Genomic DNA, 12,490 nt, shown 5'->3' with positions numbered 1-12,490 from the left:
TAGAGGATGGGATAGTCTGTGGTGGAATATTAGCTAGTTGCGTAATATATAGTTACAGACAAATTCAAGCTTAAATTGTGGATTTAATCATCGTTTTTATTGTAAAAGTGTTCTGTGTCATTACAAGTAGGTAAATTAATTGAAACGTAAGTTAATATTAAATAATCTTGTGATTTAGAAGATAAATCAGTGTTAAAATCTAGATAGCATGGAAGGCTCTGGGCCATCCAGATAAAGTTTCCTGCTTGTAAGAAATTCAACAAATTTCATTCAAGTGAGGGAAATGTCTAGCGAGGAAATTATTAATAAAAACAGAGAGGACGTCCAAATGGAGATGAATGAAATAGTGGAAGTAAAAAAAAAGATACGTCTTCAAATAAAGACGGAGAAAATATGGATGTTGAATCGGTTGCCACTCTAAGAGATGAGGAATCAGGGATATCAAGAAACTTATATTTTTGGAAATCTTCTCAACCTCAACTTTATAACATGAACAATAATTATGCTGATCGAAAACTTGAAGATATTTAAAAGTAAAGAAGTTATGATAAATAAAGGTATGCAAAATCTAAAGTCGTGTGACAAACCTAAAACTCAAAACGAACAAGACCAGATTATATTTCACTAAATTCCCAAAGCAGTCCAACGTCAGTGACAACGGAAAAACGAAAATTACGGACTAGCATCCCACAATATGACTCAAAAGCAAATAATGATTAGTTTATTACAAGTTATGGCGAAACTAACGTCCAACATAACTGTGGATGATCATCTTCAGAGAATTAAAAATATTGTAGTCGATTGTGCAAATATTACTTCACAGTTATTGAAACTAATTGAAGAGCTTGAATCATATGAAGATGATGCTCAACATTAAATATAATAATCAGTAAGTTATCACATGCAAAATATGTTTTTGTTTGTGCAATGGAATTTATGCTAGTTTCCTTCAAGAAAACTTGAACTCATGAAACTGATAGAAGAGCATCATCCTCTCATTATATGTGTGTGTGAAGTATGGGGGGATGGAAGAGTTTCAATTGAAATAAAAAATTATCACGCAGTAATTAATCAAAAAGGCGTAAAAGGAGTGGGTATATTTGTACATGAAAGTCTGGCATTTCAACCCATATCATTTAATCCCAATTTAGTGATTCTTCGAGAATATCGGGTGGAAGTAGTGGGAATACAAGTGCAAATTTTTAATAAAATATTTACCGTTATCTCGATCTATATACCGTCTTCTTATACATCGCAAAAAATTGCAGTGAAGCATTTAAGGTCTATGATTAGTTCATTCAAGACTCCATTAATCATAACTGGAGATTCCAATTGCCACCACCCATTGTGGGGTCGACAGGCAGCAGATAAGTTGGGTCAAACTGTTGTTGAATGGATGGAGGCGGAGCAGTTAACTATAATAAATAATGGTTCACCTACTCATATGCCTAGAAATGGAAGTAATCCGTCATCTATAGACTTAACATTAATTTCAGAAAAGTATTTGCAGACTTTACATGGGAGACCGATATGGACTTGAGAACAAGCGATCATTATCCATGTTATTTTTATCTGCCTTTTTGCCATGCAACAAACGAAAGAATATTAATTATTCGTAAATGGAAAGTAATCACAGCTAATTGGTCTAATTATACTAAACTTTTAAATATTTATTTCTCAGAGGATGATGGATTAAAACCTGATAATATTACATATGAGAAGTTTGTAAAAATCGGCTGCGATGGACTTGAGTTGTCCCAGGGTGATGAAAAGTAGTCAGCAACACTTCACAAAGATATACTGGTGGACAGAAGAGTGTGCTGAAGCAAAACTACATAGAGTCGAATTAGCAAGAATATACTCACGTCAACCAAATCCGGAGAACTGGATAGCATTCAGACGCTCTATGGCCAAATCAAAGAGATTATGCATAAAAGCAAAAAGAAAATCATGGAAATTATTTTGTGAAAATTTACACCCAAGCATGAAATTAGGATATGTGTGGAGAAAGTTTAGGTCGCTCAAAAATCCTCGTACGACAAATGTAGTCCCTTTGAAATTCCATTGGAAGACTGAATTTATTCAGAAATTCATACCTACAGTGCCAGACGGAGTAATTGAAACAGCAAATGAATTATGTAGTTACACATCAAAACTACGTTCGGCGAAAGGTTTTGCAACTCCAATATCAAAAGAGGAAATCTATGAAATCATCGGCAACAGTAAAGAATCTGCTCCAGGGATGGATGGAATTACTTATTCGATGATTAATCACCTTCCAGATGTAGCATTAACGGCGATGTGCACAATTTTCAATAAATTCTTAAATAATGGAAAAGTACCAGAAGATTGGTCCAAACAGTTGATTATTCCAATTTTAAAAACAGGAAAGGACCCTCAAGTAGGTAAATCATATAGACCTACAGCTTTGACGTCAGTTATAGGAAAGATATTTGAGAAACTGATACAAAAAAATAATAGAATGGTTTTTAGAAAGCCAAAACATATTTCAGTTCGAACAAATAGGATTTCGAAAGGGATTAGCATGCCAGGACGGATTAATCACTCTTTACTCTTATATTTTCGACTCACTGAAAAGAAACAGAATTGTATTAGCTGCATTCTTAGATGTAAGCGCAGCTTATAATAATGTAGATATTAATATCCTAATCCAAAAAATACAACAGCTAAAATACCTCACAACTATGTTTTGATATTATGGAAGTTATTGAGTAAAAGAACTGTATATTTCCACTTTTTCAGTGTAAGTAGAGGACCGTATTCAGCCTGCAAAGGGTTACCTCAAGTAAGTCCTTTAAGTCCTTTGTTATTCAACATATATATGATTGGGATGAAAAGTAAATTAATTCCAACAGTCAATTATCTTCAATATGCAGATGATATCTGTATCTATATGTCCACGACACAAATTCATACTGATTTTCCTGTTTTAGAGGAACAAATATTGGAAGTGCAAAAGTGGCTTGAAAGTAAAAAAAAAACTCTCGATTTCAATGGAAAAATCTAATATTACAATTTTTAGTAAAAAGGGAACCTCCAATAATTCACTCAATGTCTCGAAAAACAAGAATTCCCATTACATCCAGAGAAAAATATTTAGGTGTCATCTTGGATGAAAAACTAACTTGGAAGGACCAAATTAAAGCAATACAAGTCAAATCAGAAAAAGTGTTTAATTTGTTCAAAGCAATAGCAAATACTCAGTGGGGATGTCATCCTCGAGTTATGCTTTTATTTTACAAGAATTATTTTCTTCCTATGATAGATTATTCTCTATTGGCAATGCGTAACTTGACACAAGGAAAATTGAATTCCATTGATGTCATACAGAGGAAATTCTTGAGAAGATGTTTAGGCGTTATGAACAGCACTCCAAACGTAGTAGTATACATGGAAGCGGGTGAATGTTCCATTTCATGTAGACAGAAGATGTTAGCAGCAAATATGCTCTTCAAAGTGAAATCATATTGTGAGCACCCTTTCAACAATGTACTAACAAATATGATACACTCAAATCAAACAGGAAAAATAACAAACAGAATACAGATACAATTGTATAATTCGTTTTGTCAAGAATACGAGGATGTTCTACAGATGCGTTCACGGCCTGTTTTTTCATTAGATTATCCTCAACAGTCTCTCGATAATATTAACTTCCCTCGTCATTCGCACATATCGGAATATTTTACTCAATGGCCAAGATTTTATTTCATATACACAGATGGATCTAAAAGTGAGTCAGGAGTTGGATGTGCCGTGTACGATCCACAACATAAAACAGACTTATTATTTCGGCTTCCACAAGACTGTTCAATATTTACAGCAGAATCTTACGGAATTTACCAAGCTTTAATATATGTCCAAAAATTAAATTTGCGATAGTTCTTAATACTTACTGACTCGCAAAGTGTATTACAGGCTCTTAAATCTTCTTACAAGAGTCTTTACAAATTATCCCCTTTTATTATAAATTGCATACAATTGGTTCAAACAATACAAAAATCTGGAAAAACCATTAAGTTTTCTAGGGTTAAAGCTCATAGCAATATTACAGGTAATTCTCATGTAGATGAATGTGCAAAGAAAGCCGTGCGTCTTCCAAATATTACGAACTTATCATTATACTATACGGATCTTCTCCCTAGAGTAAAGAAGAAAATTTGAATGAATGGTTTGATTGGTGTCGAAATGAACTTACAACAGGTGGAGAATCATACAGACCATTTGCTGAATTCAAAACACAAAAACCATGGTTTCATCATGTAAGTGCTATAAGAAATGTAATTGTATTAGTTAATAGACTGAAAGGTCCTGAAAACACAAAAACCATGGTTTCATCATGTAAGTGCTACAAGAAATGTAATTGCATTAATTAATAGACTGAGAACCGGCCATTTGTGTACTAGGCAACATTTATCCAAAATTGGAATAACGAACAATAAGAAATGTGAATGTGGCTGGGAAAGTGCAGATGCTCAACATATAATACTGGAATGCTCAAAATATAATACAGAGAGAAATATCTTGTATAAAACTTTAAATAATCTAAAGGTTCAGTTTCCAACAAATTTGTTAAGTTTAGTTGTTAATCCAGATGTGCGGATTGGTTATAGTTTGGCATCATTTTTAAGGAAGTGTGACATACAATTGTAAAAGGCAAAGTGTTCTTTTCTTTAAGAAAAAATATAATATCTGTAAAATAGGGGGGAAGGACTGATAATTTTAATGTGAAACAATTATGTACATTTTATATGTGTATTGTTATGGACAAAAAACGGCATAAAAGCTGTTAGGTTCCAAATAAAGTAATGAATGAATGAATATTGTTATGGTACACAGAAATGCAATTTAACATTTGTATATATCTTTATGTAGGATAAAATATTAAATTTAAATCTGAAAGAAAAGCTTTATATGTAAAAAAAATATACAGTAGACCTACACACACACACACCCGTGGCCCTACATCCCGTAAGGGCCTTGGCCTATCTCCCGACTGCCAGTCTCCCTCCCACAATCCTACCTAGAGGTGTGGAGTTTTTTAACCGGTAATGGGGTAACGTGGGGTCAGCACGTCGAACCCCCAGCCGTTATAGGAGATTGTTATGACCAGGTTATGCTACTCACTCGTAGAGCTCCCCAATTTCCTCACGATAGTGGGTTGCCACCGGTCCTATACACAGTCCGAATACCCAGAAACTGAATCCAGGCGGACTCGAACCCATGCCGTCCCGCAGTCGGAGTACAAAGCACAGCGCCTTAGACCGCACGGCTACGGAGGTTAGAATCCTGGATTGGGTATGGGTGGTATTTGTGAGTATTCCTTCATCAATTTCATCATATTATCATATTATCACTTATCCTCATCTTCGCGATTAGCCAAAAGTGGCTCAAAATCGAAGTAAAATAAACCAAATCAATCAATTAAAATTGATTTTTTTTATTAATATTGTTTATTTTTAAATTATACTCATAGCACAGATAGGTGACGATAAGAATACACCTGTACTCACGAAAGAAACAATTCCGCTCAGTTTCTGCAAAAGTGGCCGCGGTGGCTCAGTCGGTAACGCGTCTGACTACCATGCTCAAGGTCCCGGGTTCGATCCCCGGCCGGTTCAAATCCGGGAACTTTTCTAACGGTGGAAGCGCCCACCCAGCGTCGAATAACATGGGTACCTGGGGGAAACCCTGGGGGGTAAAGGCGGTCAGGGGCGTGATGCTGATCACATCACCCCCACTCACGACCGGATCAAGAAAGTGTGGGGCGTTACCCCCACACCCCCTATACGCCTTCATGGCGTAGTGCTATGCACAGGGGAACACTTTACTTTACTTTTTACTTCTGCAAATCAACAAGACGACTAAATAATGGTACAATGTAAATTTTACGATAACTTCTATTGTATCTCGACTGAAATCATTTGATCTTAACAATATTTTGGAACCATGAAGAAAAAGAACTGTTTCAAGTTATGAACAAAGATTAATATTCTTCGATAAGTATTACTTTTTGTACACTCTTTGTTTTGTTTGAAATTCGGCTGACAGGGAAAACAGATTTATCGCTACAAGTATCGAGTACTTTGATTTGGAAATCAGTAATAATTAAGTCATTATGTAATTCGGCACCTGAGCAATCACAATTACATCAGTCTTGAAATTACGTCCGTCTGACTGCAATATTATTATAGTAAAATTACAACTTAAATCTCTCTTCACAAAGGTCTTTGATAAATTTTCTCAGTATGATATGAAAATTCTGTTAGGTGACTGTAATGCACAGATTGGCAAAGAAGAGACATTTAAACCCACGATTGGTAAAGAAAGTCTTCATGAATTAAGTAATGATAAAGGTATAAGATTGATTACTTTTGCAACCTCAAAGAATTTAATTGTGAAAAGTACCACTTTTAAACATAAAGATATCCATAAATATACCTGGTCTTCTCTAGATGGTAAAACTCATAATCAGATAGATCATATTCTCATTGATAAGAGAAGGCATACTAGTATAATTGACGTTCGTACACATAGAGGTGCTGACTGTGCCAGTGACCATTATTTAGTAATTGCTAAATTAAGAGAAAGACTCTCAGTGATAAATCATAAGCAACAAAATCTAAAAGTTATAAAATTTGATACAGGAAAGTTTACTGATGAAAGAATTAAGAAAGATTACCAAATTAAACTGTCAAATAGATTTGATGTTTTGCAGGATTTAAATGATGATGAAAATATAAATGAAACAGACGTAAATAAGAATTGGGAGCACATACGTAATGCAATAGAATCAGCAGCTAAAGAAAGTATAGGATACCATAAACCGAGAAAAAGTAAGCCATGGTTTGATAATGAATGTCATAATCTAATAGAAATAAGAAATCAGGCTAGACTTAAATAACTCTGATGATACAAATCTAAACAATTGTAATAGAATAAAGCGAGAAGTTAACCGCACGTTTAGAAGTAAAAAAAGAGATTACTTGAAAAGTAAAATTAACGAAATTGAAACAAGCAGCAAAAATAAAAATATCAGAGATTTATATAAAGGTGTAAATGAGTTTAGAAAGGGGTGGCAACCTAAAGTAAACTTGATAAAAGATAAAGACTGTGATTTTCTTTCTGACCCAAGCGATATTCTAATTAGATGGAAGAACTACTTTAATGACCTTTTAAATGTCCATGTAGGAGATAAATCAGAAGTGAATGAAGTACACACAGCAGAACCTTTAGTTCCAGAACCTAACTTGACTGAAGTTAAAGATGCTATTAAAAGGCTAAAGAATAACAAAGCACCTGGCATTGATTTAATACCAGCTGAGTTAATTAAATATGGTGGAAATTCATTAATATGTCAAATTCATAAATTAATTTGTTTAATATGGAATAAAGAAGAAATCCCTCAACAGTGGAAAGAATCCATAATTGTTCCTGTGTTTAAAAAAGGTGATAAAATGAACTGCAATAATTATCGTGGAATTTCTCTACTCTCAACAACATACAAAATATTGTCTAACATTCTTTTAGCAAGACTAACACCATATGCTAATGAAATTATAGGTGATTATCAATGTGGATTTAAACGTAACAGATCAACTACAGATCAAATTTTTCACATCAGACAGACACTTGAAAAAAAGTGGGAATATAATCAAAATGTCCATCAGCTATTCATTGATTTCAAAAAAGCATATGATTCGGTCAAAAGAGATAAATTATATAATATATTAATAGAGTTTGGAATACCTAAGAAGCTTGTTAGTATGATAAAAATATGCACCAGTGAAACAGAAAGTAAAATTCGTGGGGGTATTAATATGTCTGACAAATTTACAATTCATGATGGGTTAAAACAAGGAGATCCATTATCTCCATTGCTCTTTAATTTTGCCTTAGAATATGCTGTTAGGAAGGTAAAAGAAACTAAAGAAGGACTAAAATTAAATGGTGTGACTCAGTTGTTAGCATATGCTGATGATGTAGACTTACTGGGGGATGATGTGAATACAATTAAGAATAATGCTAAAATATTTTTCAAAACTGCTAAAGAGATAGGTTTGGAAGTTAACAAAGAGAAAACTAAATATATGCTTACAGGCCGAAACCAAGTGTTAGGTAATAATCAAAATCTCATTATTGGTAACAACTCGTTTGAACCAGTTCCCAAATTCAAATACTTAGGAGTAATATTAACAAATGAAAATTATATTAAAGAGGAAATAAAAAGTAGGCTTAATTCAGGAAATGCATGTTACTTCTCTCTTCATAAACTTTTGTCTTCTCGTTTAATATCTAAGAAACTAAAAGTTAAAATATAAAAAAACATTAATTTTGCCTGTAGTATTATATTGGTGTGAAACTTGGTCCCTTACATTGAAAGAGGAACATAAATTGAGAGTATTTGAAAATAAGATCCTCAGGAAAATATTTGGACCTAAAAGGGATGAGGAGACAGGTGAGTGGAGAAGGTTACATAATTTAGAACTACATAATTTGTATTCATGTCCAGATATTATTAGAATGATTAAATCAAGAAGACTTAGGTGGGCGGGCCATGTGGCACGAATGGGAGAGGAAAGAGGAGTTCACAGGATTCTTGTTGGGAAACCTGATGGTAAGAGACCTGTAGGAAGGCCAAGACGAAGATGGAGGGACAACGTTGAGATGGACCTAAGGGAAATCGGTAGGGATGGAAAAGAGTATATAGATCTTGCTCAAGATAGGGAAAGATGGAAGGCCTGTGTTGCTGCAGCCATGAACCTTCGGGTTTAAGAAGGCTAGAGAGTTAGTTAGTTAGTTCACAAATGGAAAAACGAAATAAACAAGCGACCAGCTATGTCGAAATAATGTTTCGTAACATTTTGTATCTAAATTTCTGGCGACTTGTGTAACAGAAGCCTAAGCTCCTCCCCTTGAAAAAGTTATGAGAAAAATTAATGATGCGTAATGAGAAACGATGTTCATTAAGGACTTAATTAACTGGACTAAGTTTTTTGTTGCTACAACAACCAATTTGTGCTTCGAGGTTTTCCGAACTTTCATGTCTGTATAACAATGAGTTAAAACGGAATTACTTACTACAATTTCATCGAAGTTCAGTTGATGTAGTTAATGTATCAACTTCTCTTACATCATTAATTCTAATTGGTAACAAATAATTGGTATAATGGCATGGGAACACTTGTGTAAACATAAGAATTTAAACAAAGCACAAAGAGTAGACTACCTTGTCTCAGGAATGAACACCAGATAATGGAAAGATATTAACTTGTAATAATAACAAATAATTAGTGTATTTCGTTTAACAATAGCTTTTTATTTATTTATTTATTTATTTATTTATTGTAGAGATTGATTATGCACCAGTTCAGCCTAATATCTCAGATCATGTTTGACAAATACGTCACGAAATCAGATTAAACGACAAATTTACAATTAAATATTTGACTCAGTAAACTAATAGAATAAATCAATAATGATGAAGTCAATATAAAGATTGCTTTCCATGTGTCTCGTGAAGTTTGCACTGAAATATAATATGATTCACTGCATATAAAACTTGCTGAATGCAAAAAATGTAATTGTGAAAATGAGCTGGAACAATTGCAGAGCACAAGAAAGAGCTGAAATTGTAAAACAAAAGTAATTGTAACTTATAAGGCTGTGACAATTCAGTTAGCGGTTTACAACACCACAATTTGGTCGCTTCGTTCATAACTTGAATCAATCCTTTCTACGTTTGTTTTGTATTATTTATTCAAAATGTGCAATTGCAATTTTCAAAGTAAGTTAGTTCTACTAATAACATTTTAAAGAGAACTTGATTTCCTTACATGTAGAATAGATGTTTCAGTTTAGCTAATATACAGTCTATTATTTTAAAAATTCGTAACTCTACATTGAACCTTAAGTTCTCGCAATCAAGGTAACCCTTAAAACATTTTTGATTATATTATTTTGAACTTCTCCAAAGAGTGCAATATATTGTTGAAGTAGTTGATTTTGTCCTGATAGATTGAATATATGTAGAATAGATGTTTCAGTTTAGCTAATATACAGTCTATTATTTTAAAAATTCGTAACTCTACATTGAACCTTAAGTTCTCGCAATCAAGGTAACCCTTAAAACATTTTTGATTATATTATTTTGAACTTCTCCAAAGAGTGCAATATATTGTTGAAGTAGTTGATTTTGTCCTGATAGATTGAATCAAATTCATTAGTCATACGTGAGTTTGTTTCCTTTTTTCGTGAAAAAAAAATCAGTCAGCTCTCATTTTTATACCATTTACCTTGTAATGAAGGGTTAAAATTTCACACGTTTCTCACTGAAACTTATGCAAGTTTTGTAAATTAGATACAAAGTTCCTTTTACAATTACCAGTTCTTCTTGAAGTCCAAAAAAACTTATATGTTATTAAGCAATTCAAACACTCTGGTTCTATAGAGTAAGAAGACCACTAGGAAATTTTGTCTTAATGCTAGTAACAGTTGGGCTGAAAAGTTCGTAGGCTAACATAGTAAAAAATATTTTTTTGACAAAATTCGATTTTATTATTCAATATAGTTGCCTTCGAGGGCGATACAACGAGTATAGCGGTCATACAATTTTTCGATGCCATTTTTATAGTACGATTTCTCTTTAGCCTCAAAATAGGCCTCAGTTTCGGCGATTACCTCTTCATCAGTGCTAAATTTCTTTCCAGCGAGCATTCTTTTAAGGTCTGCAAACAGGAAAAAGTCACTGGGGGCCAGATCTGGAGAATATGGTGGATGGGGAAGCAATTCGTAGTCTAATTCATATAATTTTGCCGTCGTTTTCATTGATTTGTGACACGGTGCATTATCTTGATGAAACAGCACTTTTTTCTTCTTCAAATGAAGCCGTTTTTTCGTGATTTCATCCTTTAAACGCTCCAACAACGCTATGTAATAATCGCTGTTGATGGTCTGGCCCTTTTTGAGATAATCGATGAATATAATACCATGCGCATCCCAGAATACTGATGCCATAACCTTGCCAGCCGACTGTTGCGTCTTTCCACGCTTTGGATTCGGTTCATCACGTGCAGTCCACTCGGCTGACTGTCGATTGGACTCTGGAGTGTAGTTATGGAGCCATGTTTCATCCATTGTAATATATCGACGGAAAAATTCGTGTTTATTACGGTTGAATATCGCTAAACATTGCTCCGAATCATCAAAACGTTGTTGCTTTTGATCGATTGTGAGCACGCGCGGCACCCATTTTGCACACAGCTTTCGCATGTTCAAATATTCATGCACAATATATCCAACACGTTCCTTTGATATTTTTAAAGTCTCAGCTATCTCTATCAACTTCACTTTACGATCATTTAAAATTATTTTGTGGACTTTTTTGATGTTTTCGTCGGTAACAGCCTCTTTGGGGCGTCCACTGCGTGCATCGTCTTCGATGCTCATTTCGCCTCGTTTAAATTTAGCAAACCACTTCTCAACGGTTGATTTTCCTGGTGCAGAGTCCGAATAATGTTTATCAAGCCAAGCCTTGGCTTCAACAGTATTTTTTTTCGCCAAAAAGCAATGCTTTATTAACACACGAAATTCTTTTTTATCCATTTTTTCACAATAACAAAAGCTGCTTCACTCACAATGCTATATCTCACGAACTAATTATCCGGCAGCTGTGAAATTTATACACGTATCTTTTGAAGGTTAGTACTAAGTAAAAATCACATGGATTTAATTCTAGTAACGCTATCTATGAGTCAGCCTACGAACTTTTCAGCCCACCCGATATTATACGATTCTTGAAGATTTGTGCGAATTTAGAAGTAAAATAAAGCAGGTGAGAAAAATAACATGAGATTTTCTTTTAACATATAGCACCAAATTAGACACTTGAATTTTATTATATTTTAATTTCATGCTTGCTTGCTTGAAATGTTGAATATTCTCAGTGCACGTCAGATCACGTGAGCATAGTTAGTCTAAACTATAAGTAGTTATATTGTATTTGTGTCGATTCAGATTTGTATCTTTCAATTTTCAAACTTCTGAAAAATATTAACTACATTTTATTTCACTATATATAGTAATTACATTTGTCTTTCTTTCAGACTTTAAGAAGGGATATGGCCACACGTACATAAAACTGGTTGATGAATATCAAATTTTCCCACTCTTGCTGGGATTTGAACCAAAGCCCAATAACGGAAGCTGCGCTAGGGTGAAAAATATGTTCATTAATATTTTTGATTAGAAATTGTATGTAATAAAATTTTATTATTAAAGAAATAAGAACTTGTTGGGTGTGAAAAGCTCATATCTTATAATTTGCAATATATGTGTTTGGGTTTTCTATGTATATAATTAGGGATGAGCCAATACCACTTTGAATCTATATCCACACCGATGCTGACACTTCACCGATTATCATCTGCACAGATGTTTAAAATTGTAACAACAGTTGTTCAAAATATTG

At 33.8% G+C, this 12,490-nt stretch overlaps 1 protein-coding gene across 3 annotated transcripts in view; it reads left to right on the top strand.

Moving 5' to 3' along the window:
• LOC145992763 (glycerophosphocholine cholinephosphodiesterase ENPP6-like) overlaps positions 1–12,284 on the top strand; it is a 214,227-nt gene extending 201,943 nt beyond the window's left edge. For 2 of the 3 annotated variants that reach the window (XM_083129152.1, XM_083129151.1), the window contains exon 10: positions 12,126–12,284. In XM_083129152.1, coding sequence (XP_082985278.1) covers positions 12,126–12,268 — 143 coding nt within the window. In that variant the 3' untranslated portion in view covers positions 12,269–12,284. Of the gene's footprint in view, positions 1–2,763; positions 2,791–12,125 lie in introns of those variants that run through there. The other variant, XM_083129153.1, reaches the window with a different exon arrangement.
• The last annotated feature ends 206 nt before the right edge of the window (positions 12,285–12,490 follow it).

The sequence above is a fragment of the Lepisma saccharinum genome, chromosome 9 (assembly GCF_977018435.1).
Source record: "Lepisma saccharinum chromosome 9, izLepSacc3.1, whole genome shotgun sequence".
Lineage (NCBI taxonomy): Eukaryota > Metazoa > Arthropoda > Insecta > Zygentoma > Lepismatidae > Lepisma > Lepisma saccharinum.
This window is presented reverse-complemented; position numbering and strand designations above follow the sequence as displayed.